Source organism: Lemur catta, chromosome 1, assembly GCF_020740605.2.
Source record: "Lemur catta isolate mLemCat1 chromosome 1, mLemCat1.pri, whole genome shotgun sequence".
Classification (NCBI taxonomy): domain Eukaryota; kingdom Metazoa; phylum Chordata; class Mammalia; order Primates; family Lemuridae; genus Lemur; species Lemur catta.
In genome coordinates, this window is record NC_059128.1 from 101,848,856 (window position 1) to 101,872,610 (window position 23,755).

General features: G+C 38.1%; 2 protein-coding genes and 1 pseudogene across 3 annotated transcripts in view; 2 read left to right on the top strand and 1 right to left on the bottom strand.

Moving 5' to 3' along the window:
* ARIH1 (ariadne RBR E3 ubiquitin protein ligase 1) overlaps nt 1-3,531 on the top strand; it is a 117,941-nt gene extending 114,410 nt beyond the window's left edge. The window contains exon 14 of the mRNA XM_045531485.1: nt 111-3,531. Within this exon, the coding sequence (XP_045387441.1) occupies nt 111-195 (85 nt within the window). The 3' untranslated portion in view covers nt 196-3,531. The remainder of the gene's footprint in view (nt 1-110) is intronic.
* A 780-nt stretch (nt 3,532-4,311) lies between these two features.
* LOC123630941 lies at nt 4,312-4,424 on the bottom strand (annotated as a pseudogene).
* Nucleotides 4,425-19,107: 14,683 nt separating this feature from the next.
* BBS4 (Bardet-Biedl syndrome 4) overlaps nt 19,108-23,755 on the top strand; it is a 53,582-nt gene continuing 48,934 nt past the window's right edge. For both annotated transcript variants that reach the window (XM_045531496.1, XM_045531516.1), the window contains exon 1: nt 19,108-19,191. In XM_045531496.1, coding sequence (XP_045387452.1) covers nt 19,168-19,191 — 24 coding nt within the window. In that variant the 5' untranslated portion in view covers nt 19,108-19,167. The remainder of the gene's footprint in view (nt 19,192-23,755) is intronic.

Sequence of the window (23,755 nt, forward strand, 5' to 3'; positions counted from 1 at the left end):
AGTCTGGATAAACTGTAGGGGTGCCTTAAAAATAAGTAAATGCCTCTTTTTTTTTTTTTTTTTTTTGTTATTGGAGGCTGACAAGTTGTTTTCTTTCTCTTTGATTACAGATACTGTGAGAGTCGACGAAGGGTTTTGTTACAGCATGTACATGAAGGCTATGAAAAAGATCTGTGGGAATACATTGAGGACTGAGAATGGCCCTGCATAAAATGAACTCTGAAAACTTTACCATCTAGAGTGCTCATGCAATTAAAACAAACAAAACAAACACAAACAAGGAGGCACTAAGCCTATTCTGACACCGCTGGTCTGTAGTACCAGAATTCTGTTTTGTTAATGGAAAGTTTAAGTAAATTATATTGTAATAAAAAAGGTAGATAAACCATTGTACTACAGTATTCTAGGCCGCCAACAAAAGTGTGACAGACACACTAAAAGCCCTCCAACTTTAACTTGTAACGTAGCTTCATTCTCAAAGCTGACTCCTTTTTTTTTTTCTTTTTCTTTTTCCTGAGTGTAGTACAGTTAAAATTTCAAACAGCTCCTTGATACTGCTTTTCATGTCCAGACCAGCCATTTTGTTGTACTTTGGTAAAGGACCTCTTCTCCTTCCTCCCCTACACATACAAGTACACCCACACACACACAGACTGACTCTTTCTCTCATACTCCACGGTCATGAGTGAATGATGATTAGTTCCTTGTAAGGAAAATTTTGGAATGGGGAAGGGGTAGGCAGCAAGAGGATTAAATAAACAACAAAAAACTTTGTATATGACTTTTAAAACAAGAGGACAACACAGTATTTTTCAAAATTGTATATAGCGCATATGCATGGACAAAGCAAGCGTGGCACGTGTTTGCATAATGTTTAATTACAAAAAAAATATTTATTCTTTAAAAATCTTCAAGATTATGTCTATTTGCTGTGCATTTTCTTTCAGTTTGCTTTATCTTTCCAGGGTTGGGGTTGGGATAAAAGGTGTGCTGGTTTAGCACCTCTGGAAGACCTAACTAGAGCTCTTCAGTTCCCCTTTCCTAGGGTTACTTGCCCTTTCTGGTTTTGGAGTGTCTGATGCTGGCCATGGGCCTCATGCCTTGAATTCCCAGCTCTTGATCAGGGACAAGGAGGTCAAGCTCTGACTAAAGGCCACGTCCTGATAAGAGCTGCAACAGGGAGTTTTGTTGCTGCAGTTCATGAATGATCCTGTCCCCAACCAAATCCCCCTCCATGGCCTCATGCCTCTAACCCAAGCCCTTGTGTGCCTGTGTCATGCACACAGCTATAGGCTTCCTAGGCTTCCTGTCACACCCAGAGGAAGCATTTCAAAATTTCTTTTCCTTTTTTGTTTTCCCTTAATTGCTGCTTTGAGCCTTTTGGTTTAGTTATGGCTCATCTCTCACCCCTTTTCTACGTTAGGGTGTCAAATAGAATGTTTTGTTTTAAATATTAAAAAATAGCCATTCACTTAGTCTCAGATTGTGAATTTAAAATGACAGATACTGAAATTACTTGTGCTTGTTGCTGTGGGTTCAGTTTGAAGGCGAACACCCCTAGAACATGATATTCCCATCTAGTGCATTTAAATAGAAATCACTGAGTTTGCTTTTTTTCTATTGTCAGCAGATAGGAAAATTAATAATGCATTTTAGCTGTGATGTCCATTTTTATGAAATTTCTACTAAGAGCTATGTTAAAAGTAAAGGATGGTGGTGGTTTTATTAACTATATGCCTGTTTAGACCATTTAGGCTGTGGTGTTTTGCAACAGGTCAGCATCCCGAAATCTGTCAGTTTTATACAGGAGTGCAGAGTGAACTAGGCAACTAGATTAAGAGGTCTAAATATTAAATGCCATTTTGGGCTGAGGACCTCTTTGTCTTCCTTTAAATGTCTCGTGCCTAGGGAGTGTTTACCAATTGTGAGGCAGCTTTGTCTGCTCTTGCATTGTACATCTTTACTCCATTGGGAAGTAGGTTCACTTTCCTCTGGCCTTTTGCCTAAGTTAGGCTTTGCTGAATCAACCCTACTTTTCCTTTTAGAAAAGGTTGTTACCTGAGATGTACTTGCAACTGTTCTTTTCCCATCAAAAATCAGTGAATGTTTGCTGAGTATATTATGCTGCTTCCTTAAACCACTTGTCGCTTTAGGATCAACTTTACCTGTACCTTTTCTCCTTCCCTCACTTGCCACCTCAGGTGCAAATCTGAACTCAGTGTCTGCTTCTTCCATATTCTCGTCTCCCCTACCCCACCCCGAGTTTTCCCCCATCATCCATTTGACTTTATTTTACTTTAAATGACTGCATCAATCTTAAAAGACATTTATCAAAACTAAGGAGTTGTTTTTTTTTGTTTGTTTGTTTGTTTGTTTGTTTTTAAGAAAGCTTAAGTTCCTTTCCCTGGTAACTTTGAAAAACAGCCAGAGTTGCTATATAGATATATGTGGTTCCCTTAAAATGCTTTGTGTATGTGTGGGGTTTTTAAAAAAATCTTACGAGTTAACTTTGCAGTATCTACGTTTGAGTGTCATGAATCCTCTTTACATGCTCCCCTTGCAACAAGTATCCAAAAACAGTGTGTGCACTTCATAATATCAGCTCCCACTCGTGGAGGAACAGTGCTGTTTAGAGATGCTTTCTAGTTTTAGCATTGGCATACTACCTGAGGGTATTGCAGTTGTGAGTGCATTCCCTGATTTGTATGGATCAAGCTGAACTGGCCTTTTCTACTTCCAAGCTTTTAACAGCTATCATCATATTTGACAAAAGTCCCAGAGTTAATTGCTTTCTCTGTTAGTAGCTTCAGTGCCCCCAGCTGGGATAGGCAAGCCATATTGTATGACAGCTTCCCTATTTCACCTACCTAAGACTTTTTATCAGAGGGCTCTATTCACAGTAAGCACCAGGGTCTCCTTGTCTTCTTGAGGTTGGTTACATTGTCTTTCGAGAAGTGCATGCTTCATTTGAACAGCAGATTCATTGAGCAGCAGGTGGACTTTTAATGGTTTAAAATAAAATTTTGATCCAAAGCTCAGGACACAACTGCAGTGGTAAAATTGAGTAGCATACAATCAGATTCTAAATTCTGTGTAATGTGCTGCAACCCAGATGTATGTGTTTTGTGTGTTTTTAAATAAATATATTAAATACACATGTGTATACATACACACATATACAACAGATCCAATACTGACTTCATTTGAAATGGTTGAATCTGCAGTGTGATATTGGTTCAGCCATGATTAGGAACTGAAATTTAGTACAAGAGAGAAAAGGACTTAATGTGACATTCACTTAATTACAAATCCCGGTATAGAGCACTTGGGGGATGGGATGGGGTGGGTTGGTGAGACAATCAGATTGGTAAATTGATTAAATGCTCCTAACCCTGTAATTTTGTGCATAGAGCACCCTGTGCTGTGGAAATAACTGTTCTTAGATTTTCATTGTAACTGGACTGTTCAGGTTGCCCAGAGGGAAAGAACATTCCTAATTCTAATAAAATAAACTTTTATTTTGTTATTCCATTAGTTACTTATGTTTATTTTTATAGTTAAAAAAATGACTAGGTGGCTAACAGCCACCGTATTATGTGCCTTATTCACTGTTCCTATTTAATATAAAATGTCAAGATTTGGTTCAGTTTCTTTGCAAGGAACTGTGAATGAGACCATCCCCCACACTTAACTTGGTTAATAAGGCCTTCAGAGCAATTTCTGAAAACTTTCTAATTTCTGTGTCTCAAACATTAAATTTAGATTGCTGTTTGTGTTATAACAGTGATACATATTAGATACCCAGTAGATCTTTGAATGTCAATTTTTTGAAGATAAAATACTTTAAAAGTCATCTCAGTTAACCTCAAAACTCCTTCACATTGCTTCCATTTAGCTTATTCTTACAGCTGATGTCTCCCATGGGGATGAAGGAAGAGTTGTCTTACAGAAGGTTCCAAAGTCAGAGATACTTGTCATTGAGATTCTAGCTAAGTCCATATTTTAGGACAGTTTAATTATCTTATTTGGATATATAATTAACGAGAGTTCATTTATCACTTGCATCTTCAAAGCACTTTAACTTATATTACTGTGTGAAACAAATGAAGTAGAAATTGCTCTGTTTTACAAAGGAGGAAAATAAGTCTCAAGGAGGTTAAGTAACTTGCCCAAGATATCACAATTCCTTCTATCTGGGACTCAAACCACATTGTACTACCTCTTGGTATCATATTTTCATATCTTAGTCTCAGAGTGACCTACTATTCAGTACCTGAAAAGTAGTTCTTAACTGTTTTGTACTTTTTTAAAAATCAGATGGGTAATGTGCTGACATCGCAGATGTTGTAACAAGGTTTGAGGGAGGCATATCTCACATGTGAGTGTGAAAACCTAATCATCACCTTTATGAACTACAAAAAGATCTCATATATTGGACTTTTAAACCACATCAAAAACTGTATAAATGCCTATTGCTGCTACTGTTGGAGGATTGCTGTATACTGTCTCTCATCTTTGATTTGTTAGAGTTTGCAACAATGAGGTCCTGTGTTTTGCGTAATTGCTAGGAGAAGCCAGCCATGGGTAGGGGTAGCTCTTCTCATCTTGCAGATTAGGGTAGTCATTCCTCATGAGGAGACTACCACGTGTAATAGTTGAAAATAAATGGTTTAGCATGATTTGATAGTGGTGCCCTAGTAATTTGCCGTTGTTAGTGTGGTTATTTATTCATTCAAATGAATTTCAAATGTAAAGAATTTTGGTTAGTCTACTGGAACTTGTTAGAGGATTTGTTTTATAACTAATAACCAAGAATGCACAGGACAGCCAATATCCATTTGATCTGAGCCTTTATCCTTGGAACTGGATGACCTTTGGGGCTTTAAGATAACAAGCAGTGAGCATTATGGGAAAATTTTGACTCCTTCAGAAACAGGAAAATATATGGGCCCCTCAGATTTTTCACGTATCTTTGGGGATAACGTTAGTATATATCTGGTTTATTTTAAGGGATTTGCTTCTCTATTCTCTACTTAATTACCCAAGATGAAATAGCCAACTCAGCAATGCTCAGTTGGAAATCGAATAGTGCCTACTATTGGAGTACACAGAGTATAACTTTTGGATTTTCACTTTTGGCTTTTTGTGAAATTAAATCCAAATTTTAAGGCAACTGTTGTTGATCTTTCTTGAGGCAGTAGCATTTAGGGTGGGAAAAATAATATGGGATTCTTGTGAAAAGCAATTTTCTGGCTATGATAAAAGCAGTTTTCTGGCTATGATATGCTGGTTTAAGGCCATTTTCAGAGCAGGAGCTAATTAGTTTGTAAAGCAATCACATGTTGATATGTAGCAGCTCTAACAGTGCCAAAAGCACAACCTTATTACCATAGTAATTCAGGGGTCTCAAGTAATCCAGGAGTCTCAGACTCAGATGTCTACAAGAGCTAGATAAGTATTCTAGGAATGGACTACCCAGGGCTAGGTGGGCTTTGAGAGGATCCTGTACAATCCAGACTTAATGTGAATTCTCATAATTTTGAAATGTTGGCACTTTACAATATTTCTAAATGTGGGCCAAAGAAAAACTGCCCTAGGCTGTCATTTTCCAGCTTTATTAGTCGTGGGTTGTAACTTAATGCCACTGTCCTGTCCATCTGACGTTAGACCAGTGGTTTTCAAACTTGTCTGTGCATTGGAATCCCTGAGAAGATTTTAAAAATACTAATGCCTGAGTCTTACAGAGATTATGGTTTAATTGCTTTGAGCCCTTTCCCCATCCCTACCCTTAACCGCGATGATTCTAATGTGCAGACAAGGTTGAGACTTTTGATCTAGACTGAATTCTGTAATTGCAAAGAGAGAGTATAGGTGAACAATTCTAGTTCATAAGGGCCAAAAGGCTTCAAGGTAAATATCACAGGCTCAGGGTAAGTCCTCACCGTAGGTCCTAGCTGAGTGGGTTTTGTGGAATGGTGCCTCCTAAGGGTCTGGTGTGCAGTGCCTAATTTTTTTGTTGCTTTTGCCAGTTTTCTGGTAAGTGGTCTACCTTGGAAAAATAGTTCACAAAACCTTAACCTAGAAGTAGAACTGACAAGCAGGGTAGAATATTCGTGTCAACTGGCAATACATTCTCTTCCCAAAGAGGAGAAATCTATCTGAGAAAGTAAACTAGAGTCTGAGCAAAAGAAATTGAGTGGTTATAAGCAAAACTGTCATTAAGCTATTTGTAGCAAGTAAATGGACAATCCCACTTAATCACTTAGAATTAAGTTCACAAGTTTCTCACTTTGATTTTTCGTTCTTTTGATAATTTTGTGTGTTGAGACAGTGGATTTTCCCCTTTTTATTCCCATTGTGGTATAGTAGGTAGAACATTGATATTTCTCAGCCATAGTTGTCCCTTTTGTGAAATAGGGATACTAATAGGAATGATAATTTGTTGAGTGCTTCTTGCCAGATAGCTTACTTACCTGTATCTTCTAAGCAGCCCTAAGACAAATAGGCATTGCTATCCTATTTGTAAAAAGAGGAAACAGACTCAGACTATTAATTCTCTTAAAAGTTTGACATTGAGTATATAGCAGGGTCATGCTTGTCTGATTCCATATGTTCATTCTATTATGCTATATTGTTTGTTCTGTAGGAATATTGTGAAGATCACAGAAAATGGGGAAGCAAGCCTAGTTGTAAATAATAGGCACACTGGTGCTAACTCAGGCAAAAAACAAGGATACAGAACTGTCTCATAGACTCCCAAAGGCAGGATGAGATTGGACCTGGGAACTGGAAAGCCCTTTTGGCCCCCTCAACTGGTATTGTCTGCCTTCTGTACATCCACATCATTCTCTTTAACAGCTTCTGCTTTTCCTGTCAGTTACCCCTTAGCGCCAGGTGTCCCAGACACATGCAGACAGAGCCAGTCAGACCCATGGAGCAGGATCGTCAGGACAAATGTGGCCTTAGGGGCTTACCCCCGTGGGTGGAGAAGCAGATCTTGGAGAGCATGGTTAGCTGGGTACATAGCATAGAAATTGTCTTGGACAAAACTGAAATGCCCTGAAAATTTTCTTTTTAAAATAAACAGAAGGAATTAGTATATAATTGATAATTATGGCTGGTATTTACTAAATGCTTCATTCATGTCCATCTCCTTTAAATTCACAATCCTATGCTATAGTTATTATCTCCATTTCATAAATAAGAAAACAAGTTCAAAGATGGGTAATTTCCCTGAGTTTATGCTGTCGGCAGTGGAATGAAGTTTCAAACCTAGGTTCCTTCACTCGACACCCACGGTGCCATGCACTGGAGGTACAGCAGTGAACAAAGGGTCTGTTGGTTTGTCTGAGGCTCTTAACCTTGATTCTACATAGGGACTCAATGAATTGCCCAGTCATCCAATTTGACCACTGTATTATTTTCACCACACTGTAACTGCTTCTCCAACAGCCTTACCAAAAGCACCTGCTAAAATCATGTAAACTGATTCAGGGACTTCCACCCTTAGATTGCCCTGGAAACTCAGTGACCAATTCTTATCTTAGCTCTTCTCTGTTCAAAACATGTGCCTTTTTTGTTGGTAACCTCAGATACACTACTAAGAAGGACCCAAAGTATGCCTTTTCCCCCCCTCACATTTGAGAGCCACCGCAACATTTTAATAAGTTAAGAAGCAAGCCCCGTATTTCCAAACCCTTTCCAGAAGGCCAGTCTTACTTACTTTGAGCTGATGACATTGGTGGCTTATTTATTTATTTTAGATGAAATCTCAGTATGTTGCCCAGGCTGGAGTGCAGTGGTTGTTCACAGGTACATCATAGCTCACTATATACCCTTGAACTCCTGGGCTCAAGGGATCCTCTTGCCTCAGCCTCCCAAGTAGCTGTGACTACAGGTGCACACCACAGACCTCTGCTGACACTGGCTTTATATGCACAAATTAACATTTCCTAAGTACCATTTTGTGTTTTATTTGGCACTTGTAAATCCCTGTTCACTGACTACACCTGTATACAAGTTTGATATTTACTCTTCAAGTCACCTGCCTTTTGCCATGGAGTATTCATGTTTCAGGATGAGAAGTTGAAGGATAATTATAGGAATATAAAACCAACTCCTTATAGTAGACAGTTTATTCCCCAGAAGGCTCTTTAGGCTGAAAACTTGTTTCTATAGATTTTAGATTTCTTTCTGATGGCTAAAATTCATTTATGTATAATAACAAAACGGTGCCCTAGGAGCCACTTAAGTGCACATCAAATGGCTATTCTTAGAATTATGAATCTGGGGCCTGTGCAGTGAGGATCTAGCTCTCTGGAGTCAATTGGCCAAGCTGAGATTCCTAAGGATCGAGCAAATGCACACAGGATTTTGTCCCAAGTTTTCTTAGGCATCCTATCCAAAAATACCACCATCAAATTTCCCAGCTTCCTCTTGCAGGCAGACTCCCTTGCTGTGTTTCCCTCCACCTCTGCAGGTCATGTCATTTTCTCAGAGGGAGTACAGCAAAAAATAATAACCCAGCATTTCTAGAGCACTTCTTGTGGGCCTACTTGGGCAATAGACATTTTGATGGAATGCTCTAAAATTGTTAAGTTCTTGCACCTGCTCTCATTTATAACCTAATTGCTGGTCTTCCTGGTATGAACAAAGTTGTTTGCTTGTTAATAAATTCCTACCACATACCCTGACTTGTGGTTCATTTCTACCTAACTATGGCAAATACTAATGAGTTGTCTAAGAGAAGAATGACCTGAGTGTCCATCTGCTTTGGAAAAGATGCCTGCTTTGGATAGGAAATTATCTTCTATCCTAAAATTCTGGTGCTAATTTGGAGCACTGTAGAGGTCATGGCAGCAAATGCTAGAGAATGGGCTTAATGAAAAGTGATAGTATTCTGCATGCCTTTGAAGAATTAATTTTTACCCTATCATTTTGACTAGCTTACAATAAAGTAGGTTAAGTATTGTACATTTAAAGAACTCCACCATGTACTCATGTAAAAATCAAATTAGTACAAGATAGTGCCTTACAATGGTCAAATGGTTGCACAGTGGTCGAATGGTTGCTCACTAACCAATGGAAATAAAAGATTGTTGGTTCCACAAAATTGCTTTGCAGATTCTAAATTCTATTTCTTTGGGACAGTCAATTGTGTGCCCTTTAAGATAAATTCCATAATTAAGGGCCTATCCCTGAACTGATTAGAGCCCTAAAATCACACTGAAGCAAACAGGTCAGGTAGGTCAGTAAAAGGTTAGAGACAAATGCTTCTAGAATAGGAATCCGCAGCTCACCTTTATTTTAAATTGATATATAGAAATTAGTATAGTGACATGCACACCTCTTAACTGTTCAGTTTCCTGTTTTGACAATTGTATACACCTATGTAATAACCTCCCAAAAGAAGATATAGAACATTACAATTAACCCAGAAAGTTGTCTTGTGTAACTTTAAAATCCCTGAGCCCCTCCCCAGCCAGTGATCATTTGATGATTTTTATTGCTAAAGATTTGTTTTGCCTGCTTTTGAACTTTATATAAATGGGATCATATAATATGTACTCTCTTTTGTATCTGGCTTCTTTCATTTATAATGCTTTAAAGACTCACCCATATTGTATGTATCAGTAGATTGTTCTTTATTGTTGAGTATTTCATTCTGTAAATATACTACAGTTCTCCTATTGGTGGACTTTTAGGTTGTTTCTAGTTTGGGGCAATTATGGATAAGGCTGCTATGGATATTCTTACACAAGGCTTTTTGTTTTTCTTTTTTTGTGGATATATGTTTTCACTTCTCTTGGATAGATACCTAAGAGTAGAACATTGCTGGGTCATATTGTAAGTGTAACTTTATGAGAAACTACCCTCCTGTTCTCCGAAGTGGTTTTACCATTTTGTACTCCTATCAATGATATATTAGAGTTCTAGTTGCTTCACAACTCTGTCAACATTTACTGTTGTCAGTGGCTTTTTTGTTTGTTTGGTTTTGGTTTTGGTTTTTTTGGGACAGGGTCTCACAATGTTGCCCAGGCTGGTCTCAAGCAATCGTCCTACCTCAGCCTCCCAAGTAGATGGGACTATAGATGTGTGCCATTGAGCCTGGCTCTGTCAGTGTTTTTTCTCTTGGTATTTTAGTGGATATGATTTCAATTTATAGTAAATTTAATATAAATTATTACATTTATATTTATATTAAATTTATAAATGTATTTATATTATATAAATTTATATTATTTATAAATTTATTTTATATTTCCTTGATGATTAATGATGTCCAGCACTTTTTACTATGTTTATTTTCCATTTGTATATCTTTCATGAGTGTCTTTCTTGTCTTTTCTCATTTTAAAATTGGGTTTTTTTATTTTGGTATTATTTTTCATATTCTGGATACAAATCCTTTGATAGATATATATGCTATGATTTTTTTAAAGACTGCTGTTTGTCTATTTACTTATTGGGATCTTTTGATGAACAGAAATTTTTATTTGATAAAGCCCACTTTATCAGCTTTTTCTTTTATAGTTTTATGATCTCAAAGTTTCAAAGAAGGTATTTTCTCCTAGAAGTTTTATGATTTGGGGTTTTATGTTTAGGTCTGTGACCTATCTCAAATTGATGATAATGGTTTGAGCTTTTATATCTGGTTTAGAGTTTTACATTTAGGTATATGATTCATCTGATTAATTTTTGTGAACAGAATGAGGTTTATTTGATGCCAATGTGAATATACAGTTCCAGCAACATTTGTTTAAAAGATTTTTTTTAATTCATTAGATTGGCTTGGCCCCTTGGTTGAAAATCAGTTGATCATATGTGTGTATAGTTATTTCTACATTTTCTTTTCTGGTCCATTAATCTATTAATATTTGTGTACCCTTACATTAATACCACACTTTGGATTACTGGAGCTTGCTAGTAAGTCTTGAAATTAGTAACTTCTTCACTTTGGTTCTTTTTCAAGATTGCTTTGGTTATTCTAGATTCTTTTCATTGTGATAAAAATTTTAGAATTAGTTTATCTTGTTTTTCAAAAGTAGCTGCTGGAATCCTGATGGGGTGGTGTTGAATCTATTGGTCAATCTAGGAAGAATGAACATTTTAATAGTATTGAGTTGGTTAATCCATGAACATAGTATATCTTGTCATTCATTTAGGTTTTTAAAATTTTTCTCAGCGATGTTTTATAGCTTCCCTTGCATATCTATCATTAAATTTCTTCCTTAGGTATTATTTGATTTTTATTTATTTATTATTTTTTTTTAGAGACAGGGTCTGACTCTGTTGCTCAGGCTGGAGTGCAGTGGCATGATCATAGCTCACTGCAGCCTCAAACTCCTGGGCTCAAGTGATCCTCCCACCTCAGCCTCTCAAGTAGCTGGAAGTACAGGTGCGCACCACCACACCTGGCTAATTTTTTTCATTTTTTGTAGAGATGGGGTCTCCCTGTGTTGCCTATGTTGGTATCAAACTCCTGGCCTTAAACAATCCTCCCACCTTGGCCTCCCAAAGTGTTAGGATTACAGGCATGAGCCACCATGCCTAGCCTTGATTTTTTAAATTTCATTTTCCAGTTGTTTTCTTGTTTTGTTTTTTAGAGATGAGGTCTTGCTATGTTGCCCAGGCTGGTCTCAAACTCCTTAGCTCAAGTGATCCTCCTGTCTCTGCCTCCTAAGTAGCTGGGACTTATGGGTGTGCACCACCACACCCAGATGATTCTTATATGTTGATTTTGAATCCTGCCACCTTGCTAAATTCATTTATTAGTTCTAGAAATAGTTCTTGTAGATTCCATACAGCTTTATCACAACAATGTGGTCTTCAAATAACATTTTAACCTCTTTTCTGATTTTTATGCCTTTTATTTTTGTTGTTTTGCCTTTCTGCACTGGCTACAAGTAAAGGTTTTAATGTTTCACCGCTAAGTATAATATTAATTGGAAGTTTTTCATAGGTGCTTTTTACCAGCCTGAGGAAATTCCCTTCTATTCCTAGTTTGCTGAGAGTTTTTATTGGGAAGGGTTGTTAAATTTTGTGAGGTACTTTTTGTGCTTCTAAATAGATTATCATATACTTCTCTTTTTAATCTTGTTAAGATGGTATATTATAGGGGTTGGCAAGCTATGACCCATGGGCCAGATCCAGCCCATGGACTGTTTTTGTACAACACTTGAGCTAATAATTTTTTACATTTTTAAAAGTTTGTAAAAATGAGGGGAGAAGAAGAAGAAGAAGAAGCAGAGACCATATGTGGTCTGCCAAGCCTAAAGGATTTACTATCTCTCTCTCTGTGCGTGCATGTGTGTATGTTTTAGTGGTTGTTCTAGAATAGCACTATGTAAAAGAACTGTCTGTGGTGATGGAAATATTCTATATCTGAACTGTGCAGTATGGTACATAATAGGTGGTTATTGAGTGCTGGAATGTGGCTAGTGTAACTGGATTTTCAGTGTTATTTAATTTTAATGAATTTAAATATCCACGTATGGCTAATGGCTACTATATTGGACAGGACAGCACTAGAAATTAGAATATACATCTGTTCTCTTGTTATTTTATATTTTATTTATATATGCTAGAAACCCTATAATACTTCATTATTATTGCTCTTCATATTTTCCAGCAAATAAATCTAAGTTTCCCTCTGGTATAAATTCCTCTCAGTCTAAAGAACTTTTAGCATTCTTTTATTGCAGTTTTTCTAGAGGTGAATTCTCTCAGCTTTTATCTATCAGAGAATATCTTTATTTTACTTTCATTTTTGAGGGGCATTTTAGTTGGATATAGAATTCTGTTTACCTTTTATTTTTTTCTTTCAGCACTTTAAAGAAGTTATTTAATTGTACGGAGGTTTCATTTGTTTCTGGTGGGAAGTCATCCATCAGCTTAATTTTTATTTCCCTGTCCATTATATGTGTAGGTTTTTAATGGTTGCATCTGCTCCTTATATTTAGTTTTTCGCAGGTTGACTGTGATATGTCTAGGTTATGTTTTTCTTTGTATGGGTTTTAGTGAACTTCATGGCTCTGTGTCATTGTCTTTTATTAATAGTGAATATTTCCTGGCCATTCTCTCTTCAGATATTTTTCTTGTCCCATATTCCCTTGCTTTTCCTCTCCTTCCGACACTCCAGTTACACATGCGGGTGATTTGATATTAACCTACAGCTCCCAGGAGATTTTTTTCCCCTCTCTTTTCTTTTTGTTTTCAGTTTGGATACTTTCCATTTAACAGTCTTTAAGTTTTTTGATGCTTTCCAATGCTAACCTGTTAAACTCGTTTAATGAATTCTTCATTTCTGATATTTTTATTTCTAGCATTTCATTATGCTTGTATAGTTACCATTTTCTGCTAAAATTTCCCATTTCTTCATGAATGTTGTCCACATTTTCCACTATATTTTTTAGCTTTTTCATCATCGTTATTTCAAAAACCCTGTCTGTTGATTCCAGTATTTTGGCCTCCTCTAGATTTTTTTTCGCATTTTGATCTTATTTTAAAGAGCCCAACTGGTAATTTAACATCTGGGTCTTCTCTAGTTCTGCTTCTATTGAACCCTTACTCTCTCTTACCCTGGGTCTCATGTTCTTGCTTTTGCACCTGTCTTGTATATTTGTATGATAAACATTTTATATTTTAAAAAGCAAGAGAGACTGAAGTAAATATTATTTGCCTCCAAAATGGGGCATGCCCATTTTTCTTCAGGCTACTTGAGTAGTGGCTCAATCTGATTTATATTTGATCTAGATCTGGGTTTTGTTGCAGCTTTAGTTGGATTTAGTGTGCCACTAGCTTCAAATATTTTGCGTGAAGGTAGAATCAGAACTTTGATTTCAGCAGGGCCAGAGTTTGGGGCATTAGCAAGATTCCAGAGATCTGACTTTCCTTTATAGCTAAGCCACCAGCTTTTGGAACTGTGGGAGATCTTTTCTTGCTTTACAGCTTGGCTGCTAGGATTTTTTTTTATTTATCTTTTTGGTGACGGGAATGGGGGACAGGAGGATATTTTTTCAGCTCTCATGTGTGCCTACTCTTAGTTTTTCTGTAGAAGAATGTCCACAATGTCTAGGGGGATGGGTTTCTCAGCTCTTCTTCCCTCCTCTTAGCCTTCAAGCGTGCATGTGATGGATTTCTCAGCTCTCCTGCTTTGCCCCTTCATTTTTAAAGGGTATCTTGCTCTTGAGAGAGGATCCACTTACCTCAAGATAGGGAATCTCTCTCAGCATTCCTTCTATTATCCACCCATCTCCCACTTCTGGTGTGCTACCTTCTTGTGGCTGGTTAAGAGCCAAGAGGTAAGGCTGGTGTGTGGGTGCAGGCTTCCTCTGTGGATTTGGGTCCTCCAGATTCTAACATCCAGCCAGCCTTCATGGGGCTGTTAAAATTTTGTTAAATTTCAGCAGGTTTCTCCTTACTCCCCCTATGGTGGATTCTTCTTTTAAGCATTGTTCAACTAGGAATAGGAGCAGACATGGGTCTCTTCTCTCCTACAAAGGACTTGGCACTTTCTGGAGTTTGGTTCATTCAGGTTTCTTTGTGCCCTCAGCTTTCTGATGAGTTAAAGATATTTTTTATTTTCTAGCTAATCTGGCCTTTTTTTGTTGTTTGATAGGGTGAGAGTTATATAGTCTCTTATGACTTTCTATAATATTAGTACATACGAATCAGTAATGGATTCCAGGAATGGAAGTTTAAAAATTGGTTTTAGGCCGGGCGCGGTGGCTCACGCCTGTAATCCTAGCACTCTGGGAGGCCGAGGCGGGTGGATTGCTCGAGGTCAGGAGTTCGAGACCAGCCTGAGCAACAGCGAGACCCCGTCTCTACTAAAAATAGAAAGAAATTATATGGCCAATTAAAAATCTATATAAAAAAATTAGCCGGGCATGGTGGCGCATGCCTGTAGTCCCAGCTACTCGGGAGGCTGAGGCAGGAGGATTGCTTGAGCCCAGGAGTTTGAGGTTGCTGTGAGCTAGGCTGACGCCACGGCACTCATTCTAGCCTGGGCAACAAAGCGAGACTCTGTCTCAAAAACAAAACAAAACAAAATTGGTTTTATTTACATATTTTATTAACTAGTTTTTAAAATTAAAAATATATGGATGATAAAAAGTTAAATTTTATAGAATCATAAATAATGAAAATCAAAACCTTCCCATCTTAAGTCACCTAGTCCCTCTACTCCCTCCACAGAGACAAATGTCTTACCAGTTTCTGGTGTTTTCTTCTCAACATTGTATTTATAAAATGTATAAAGTTCTCTCCCCACTCTTTTTTTTAACATAAATGGAAGCATACTATATTTTCTATAACTTTTTCATATAACTATTTCATCATCTTGAGGACTTTTAGAGGCTGCATAATATTTCTTAGTATGGCTGTACCTTGGTTTATCTAGAAAGCTACAGGTGATAGATATTTGAATGTTTCCAGTATTTTTTCTGACAAACAGTATCATATATATGCTTTTCCCCATATTCACCACTGATTCCTCTTGAGTGTATCAGTACTTTCCGGGATGGGCATATTTTCAATGTTTCATGAAGCCCCCGGGAGCTTCATATTATTTTAAAGTGGTTTCCCAAAGTGTTGGCTTGGCTCTCAGAAGTTTGTGGTATAGTTTTTGGGAGGACCAGACATTTCAAAAAAGGCATAAGGTGCTGGAGACTTGCCCAGCAGGAGACATCAGAACAAAGCTGGCTGTGGACCCTAACAGAGTAGTAATGATGTATTAAAATACTAAAAATATATCAGCTCAATTGTAGCTCCTTCTTTATACATATATTGGGGGTTTTAAAAAGTTACTGGGGCTGGGCATGGTGGCTCATGCCCGTAATCTCAGCACTTTGGAGGCTAAGGGAGGAGGATCGCCTGAGGCTGGGAGTTTGAGACCAGCCTGGGCAACATTTTCTTTCTGCAGAAATAAATAAATAAGTAAGTAAGTAAGGCAGGTATTGTGGCACACGCCTGTAGTCCCAGCTACTTGGGAGGCTGAGGCAGGAGGATCTTCTGAGCTCAGGAGTTTGAGGCTGCAGTGAGCTATCATCGTGCCACTTCATTCTAGCCTGGGTGATACAGCAAGACCCTGTGTCTTAAAAAAAAAAAAAAAATCTAAAGACCAACAACAACAAAAAACTTACTGATGCCCGATTCCTCTTCTGCCTCCTCAGCCGCCACCATAAAAATATTAATAGATAAATGCCAGTTTGTTTGGAATGCCCAGCGCAGCTATATGATTTGAGTGGTCCTGATAAGCAGGATCACATTCAAGGAGATTTTCTAAGGTTAATGAAGACCCATCTGGGACACAAGAAACATGCTGTATGTGATTTCTGGGATTTTCCTGTGAAGGTATTACATTTTTAAAAGGAGCTTTTAAAAGTCAGTAGTAACTGTTTAATACTTATCTAATTAAAGTATATTAAGTTTGGTGATTGCAATTTGAGAGATCAGCATGCTTTCTTATTGAAAGACACCCTCATTGAAAAATGCACAGAAAGTGCTCTATCTTCCTCCCAAGATCTGGAGTCAAAAGAAAGATTTTAAAACATATCATAATAATGGCTTCTATTTATTCAATAAAGAATGTCATTTACTCCTCTCACAGGACCCCCTTCAGGGAGATTTTGTATATTGGGAAATAGGCTCATGAGTTTTCTATAAACATCTCTTAAGGCTCCCAATTCAGTAATTGGCTGTACCATTCATCCAGCAGCTTTTAAAGTTATAAACCTGTTAATCTTCCTTTGACATCTATCTTGTTTGCCCTCATTCCCTCACCTCCAGTTCTGCACCATAGGTTTGTTCTGCTGCCTAAATTTCTTGAAAATCCATCCACTTTTTCTCCATTTCTTTTGCCAGTCCGAGTGAGCTGTTTCAACATCTCTTGTTTGCAATAGCCTTTAGTCTCCCGTAGAGTATCACTTCTTGTCACCCTCCCAATTCATTCTCCATTCATTAGCTACCATGAACTCTTTAAATGTTCATTCTGACCATGCCATTCCTTGCTCAAAACTCTCTAGTGCCTTCCCAATGCCCTTACAATAAAATCCCTCATATGGCCTTTGTGGATCTGCACCACGAGTCTCTCTTACCTCTTAACCTAGTGCAACCAGCCCTTTTCCCTGTTTTTCTTTTCCAGCCACACTGGTCTTCTTTCTGTGCAGCAAATCGGCCAAGCTTCTTCCATCCTCAGGGCCTTTGCACAAGTTCTTCCTTTGCCTTAGACTTCTTTGCTGGCCTGCATACTTCCTTTTCCCCTTTCCCCAAGCTAATGCCTTATCCTTTAGGTCTCATTTTAAACATCTTTTACCCAAGAAAAACTTCGCTGTCCAAACAAGTCTAAATTGGATCCCCCTGTTACTTGTTCTTACTATTCTATATTTCTCCTTCTTAGCATTTACCACAATTCTAATGATATAGTTATGTTGTACTTTTCATTTACTTTTATTTTTCTCTATTATTAGAATAGGTAATACAGACATACTACAAATTCAGATTGTACAAAACATATAGAGTAAAAGTTGTCTTCTCTTGCCTGTCCCCCTGCTACCCAGTTCTCCTCCTCAAAAGTAACCACTTTTAGCATTTTGAATATCCTTCCAGAAATATTTTCTGAGCATACAAGCAATCATGTACATAATATTCCTGTTTATTTTTGCCTTTAATTAACACAAACACTATATGCATTTTTTTGCACTTCATTTTTATCTGTAATAATGTGTCTTAGCAATTCTTCTATATTAATATGTATATAGTTGCCTCTTTTTCATGTGCCAGATAGAATGGACTTACCATAATTTAATTTCTATTGTTGGGCATTTAGGTTGTTTTCAGGCTTTGGTTATTACAAACAATGCTGCATTGAATACTTTTGTATGTAAAGCCATTTCCCATAGCTATACCTATAAAATAAATTCCTAGAATTGAAATAATTGAGTTAAAGGTTATGTGCATATTAAATTTTGGTAGTTATTGCCAAACATGTCTCAATAGAGGTTTTACCAATTCACATTCCCACTGGTGAGTGCATGTTTCCTCATAACCATGTCAGTGAAAATTTTTCTTTGCCAGTGTAAGAGATGGAAAGTATCTCTTGGAAACTTAAATTTGCATGTTTTTGCTTCCTTGCAAAGTTATATTTTCATATGTTTAAGAGCCATTTGTATTTCTTACTTGGTGAACTGTTTCTTCATAAACTTTGCTTACTTATTATTTAATGTGTGACTAACTTGCTACACGTTAAGGTTGGTCCTGGGGGTGCAGGGATCCTGTATGTTTTGTTCATCACATAGTTCCAGGCACTAGAACGAATGTGCCTCAAGATCATGCAGTGGTCAGGTCCAGAACTCATGTTTGACTCCAAAGCCCACACGTTTTTCCCGTAGAAACACTAAGCATTTAATTCACCGCACCGGGGCCCAGATAGGTAATGTAAACCGCCTGAAGTACGTTGGGAAGTGAGGACTGTAGCAAAAAGGCAGTCGCAGCCACTATTCAGCTGTATGTTTGCTTCCCTGCAGGCCCACTGTTAGCTCTTTATTCCGAGGCCAGCTTTCTTGTGAAACCTCCTAATTTTTAAATATTTCCAATCAAAAGAGTGTGGCTCAAATGCAAGCCACCGGCTGCGGGTTTGCAAACTCTGGTGTAAACAAGACTAGGAGGCTGATGAGGCGAGTACCTCAGTGAGATAATGAGCGCCAAGAACCGGGGACAGGCGTTGCGCGTTAGGCGACAATGAGATTCTCTGCCCAAGGGTTTGGCCTCGGGGGCCGAGACTCCCTGCAGGAAGATTGAATCAAACGCAATTTGGCGTCAGAGCAGGGCAGAGCAAGGTGGCAGGAGAACTACGCGACCATCCGAAGTGGCACTGGCCAATCCCACTTGGTTCTCCAGCGGCCCAGAGGCCACTGCGCGGGCCGTTAGGGCGTTTCCGGGATAAAAGGAAGGACCGCCTGCGCCTTCCCTCGCCGACTCTTTCCCAGCCGAGCCGTCTGGGGGGCGGGCCCCAGCGCTCTCCCGAAGCCACTCGGCCCCCACTCGCCTATCCACTTCCTTCCCCGATTAGGCTCCTCCCTGCTCCCCACAGTCCGACGACTTCCGTTTGCCTCGTCGTCTGGGAAACCGCGGACGTCGGGCTGCGCAGCGGTGGGGGGAGCCAAGATGGCTGAGGAGAGACTCGCGACGGTGAGCGCCGAGATTTTGTTTAGTGTTCCGGCCGCCGGGCAGGGCAGGACAGGACAGGGGAAGACGGGCAGGGCACTGACCCGCGCGACCGCTCCTGGGCAGAGGCGGCTTGTGGGGGACGCGGCGACAGGGTCCCACTCGCGCTCCTCTGGGCACTTTCCGCCTAGGTCAAGCCCGAATTCTGTGCGGCACAGGGCCTGTTCCAGGACTTCGGTCCCTCTTGGGGTGCGCTGGTGGAAGAGGGAGCGTTTCACCAAAAATGGCTCTTTTCTTAGTCCCATCTTTCCTTTCTCTCGGGGTTTTGGAAAGGGAAGCGCTACCATTTATGTACAGACAGTTTCTGATAATCCCATGGATTAAGATTTTAATGTGACAAAGCCTGGAAGCTTTTTGCGTCACTGCCTTCTGCCAGTGGGGCGGGACTGTTTTCGGTGTTGTGATTAAGTTTAGGAAAGTACTGTTTTGGAATTCAGCTGATGTTCTGTTAAGTGTTTTAACTCCGCAGAGCTGCTGCTGTAGCTCTGGATTACAGAGTAGTCCTGATGTATTCAGGATGACCCAGTAGTAGTTATTTTTTGAGGCGTATGTCCATAACTGGTTCTCAAGTCCCAGGTGTGAAATTTTGTTTACCTTGTTTTTAATATGGGGTTTGAAAACAATCCTGCCCATTTGTTAGAATGATTTTAGTTATTCGGAATTTAGTGTCATTTGAAAAACGCCCTGGAAAACATAGACTATAAAGTAGCAGCTTTTGGCTGTTTTGCAGCTTAGTTTTGGCTAAGGAGCAAGCCCAGTGTTAGTGGCATAGGGTTTTTTTGGTTTGTTTTCTAATTTTTTTTCATTTGCAGAGTAATTGCATTATTTTACTCTAATCAGAAAACTCTGAATACAGAGGGGGTCCAAAGTAAAGATTTTTTATTAAGATAAAAATTAAAAAAAATTAAAAATATCCAGCCTGAGCAACATAGTGAAACCCTGTCTCTACAAAAAAAAAAAAAAATTAGCGGGGCATGGTGGTGCCTACCTGTAGTCTCAGCTACTCTGGAGGCTGAGGCAGGAGGATCACTGGAGCCCCGGAGTTTGAGGTTGCAGTGAGCTATGATAACACCACTGTACAGGCAACAACAAGACTCTGTCTTAAATAAATAAATTGATAGATAGTGTGATTTATGGTACTGCATGTTAGATACGGAAAACATACGAGAGAAAATACTTCACCTACATAATCTTAAATGTAGGGTATAAAGGGTAACATGGCATTGCTACAAATAGAGTTTATCCTCTAGTGCTCATTGCAGATATAGATAGGTGTAACAGATTATGAACTTGATTTCTGTGATGACAGAATTGTCCTGTATATTTGAATCTTTAGTAGTGTTTTAAAGAGAATAGCTTTTGTTCTGATATGACTTTAGTACTTAAGCCTGATATTAACTAGTTATTTTCATTGTTGTCCAGTTTATTGCTAACAATGTTATATTTATAATAATTTTACCTTTTCAAGTTACCAATGCATGGAAATTTGAATTTCTGTCCCTTTTGGAAATGATCTTGTATCATCTAATAAATTCAAAGAACTCAACAATCTCCTAGACCTGTGTCCCATAAAATGAAAGTGAAACATAAGCATATAGTATCAGGATATTCATTGTAGTACTGTTTGTAGTAGCAAAAAACTGGAAACAGTGAATGCTTATTAATAGGATAATAGATGACTTCTGATATTTCCATACTATGGCATATTATACAGCCCTAAAAAAGAATGTTACAACTATGCATATTGACTTGGAGGGATTTCCATGGTGTACATTTATATTAAAGGTAGATGTGGAGTGGGGTATATGGTGTGATCTTAATTTTTTTATTTCGTATATTATGGGGGTACAAATGTTTGGGTTATGTATATTGCCCTTGCCCCACCCAAGTCAGAGCTTCTAGCATGTCCATACCTCCAGGAATATTTTTTAAATGAAGAAATGATCATATAACTATATAAAAATGAAAAAAGAACAACGAAAAAGAATTTATTCTATATACATCCAGCTGTGAATGAGATTGGGCTGTTAGAATCCTTTTCAATCTCAGAATGTTTTGGAAAGTAGAGAAAAAAATTTATCAAAAAAAAGATTTATTTTAATTCTTTGTGCAGAATAAAGGGTTGCTGACTAATGAATATGCTTTTTGAGGCTTTAAGATTCTTTACTTAATATGTTCCCCAAAGTTAAAAAAATTTAGATCAAAAAGCAATAGAGTTCTTTAATATTTTAAAAACAGTTTTGTTGGCCGGGCGCGGTGGCTCACGCCTGTAATCCTAGCACTCTGGGAGGCCGAGCCGGGTGGATCACTCAAGGTCAGGAGTTGGAGACCAGCCTGAGCAAGAGCGAGACCCTGTCTCTACTAAAAAAATAGACAGAAATTATCTGGCCAACTAAAATATATTTAGAAAAAAATTAGCCGGGCATGGTGGCACATGCCTGTAGTCCCAGCTACCCGGGAGGCTGAGGCAGTAGGATCGCTGAAGCCCAGGAGTTTGAGGTTGCTGTGAGCTAGGCTGACGCCACGGCACTCACTCTAGCCCAGGCAACAAAGCGAGACTCTGTCTCAAAAAAAGAAAAAAACAAAAAACAGTTTTGTTGAGGTATACTATCCAGACCATAAAATTTACCCATTTTAAAGTTGATCTCCTAGAAATAAAAAGTAAAACAGAAAATATTAGAGGCTGGGAAAGGTAGGGGGAAATGGAGATAGAGAGAGATTTGTTAAAAGATACAAAATTACAGCTAGAGAGAAGGAATAAGTTAGAATATTCTATAACACTGTAGGATGACTATAGTTAACAATAACATATAGTATCAAATAGCTAGAAGGAGGATATTGAATGTTTTCAATGCAAAGAAATGATAAATATTCAAGAAGATAGATACACTAATTACCCTGATTTGATCACTACACACTATATGTATCATAGCATCACTATGTACCCCATAAATATGTACAATTATATGTCAAAAATACAAATAAAAGTAGATTAACAAATGTAAAAAAAGATATTCCTAAATTTAAAAAAATTTATCCATTTTAATGTACGGTTGATCAATTTGGATAAATTTATGTAGTTGCACAGCTGTCACCACTAGCCACTTTTAGAACATATCTGCATGTTCTAAAACTCCAAAATGTTTCCTTGTATCAGTGGAATTTCTGGGTTGTATGGTAAGTGTTAAAAAGAAAACCATAAACCTGCCAAACTTTTCTAAAGTGACTGTGTACCATTTTACATTTCCATGAGCAGTGTATGAGAGTTACAATTTTTCTACATCCTTGTCAACACTTGGTAATTGTCAGTCTTTTTGATTTTAGGCATTCTAGTGGTTGTGGTTTTAATTTGTATTTCCCTAATGAATAATGATATTGAGGATCTTTTTAATGTGATTATTTTCCATCCATATCTCTTTGGAGAGTGTCTCTATAAATCTTGTGAATTTTAAAATCAAGATCATAAAATAAGAGTCTCATGCTCTATGAACAGAAACTTTTCAAAAGAAGATAGGCTAATGGCTAACAAACATATGAAAAAATGCTCAACATCTCTAATCATCAGGGAAATGCAAATCAAAACCACAATGAGGTATCACTTATCCCCAGTGAGAATGGCCTTTATCAAAAAGTCCCAAAACAATAAATGTTGGTGTGGTTGTGGAGAGATAGGAACACTCATACACTGCTGGTGGGACTGCAAACTAGTGCAACCTCTGTGGAAAGCAATATGGAGATACCTTAAACAGATACAAGTAGAGCTACCATTTGATCCAGCAATCCCATTACTGGGTATCTACCCAAAAGAACAAAAGACATTCTATGAAAAAGACATCTGCACTAGAATGTTTATAGCAGCACAATTCACAATTGCAAAGATGTGGAAACAACCCAAGTGCCCATCAATACATGAGTGGATTAATAAAATTGGGTATATGTATACCATGGAGTTCTACTCAGCCACAAAAAACAATGGTGATATAGCACCTCTTGTATTATCCTGGATAGAGCAGGAGCCCATTCTACTAAGTGAAGTGTCCAAAGAATGGAAAAACAAGCACCACATGTACGCACAATCAAATTGGTTTTAACTGATCAACACTTAAGTGCACATACAGTAATAACATTCATTGGGTGTCAGGCAGATGGGAGGGGGGAGGAGAGGATGGATATATACACATGTAATGGGTGTGGTGCGCACTGTCTGGGGATGGACATGCTTGAAGCTCTGACTCAGGTGGGGCAAGGGAAACATATGTAACATAAACATTTGTACCCCTGTAATATGCTGAAATAAAATTAAAAAGATCATAAAATAGCCGAAAGAACAAATTATACATTATTTTTTATTTGGAAGATTAACATTTTGTTTTTATGAAATAGATCCTACTTCTAAAAGAGTGGATAAAATGTTACATGTATTCTTTAGAGAATAATAATAGTGGAAACTTGTGTTCCTACAATACAGATTAAGAAATAGGTCATTAACAGTAACTGAAACCTAAATGCCTCTCGCCCACTGCATTTT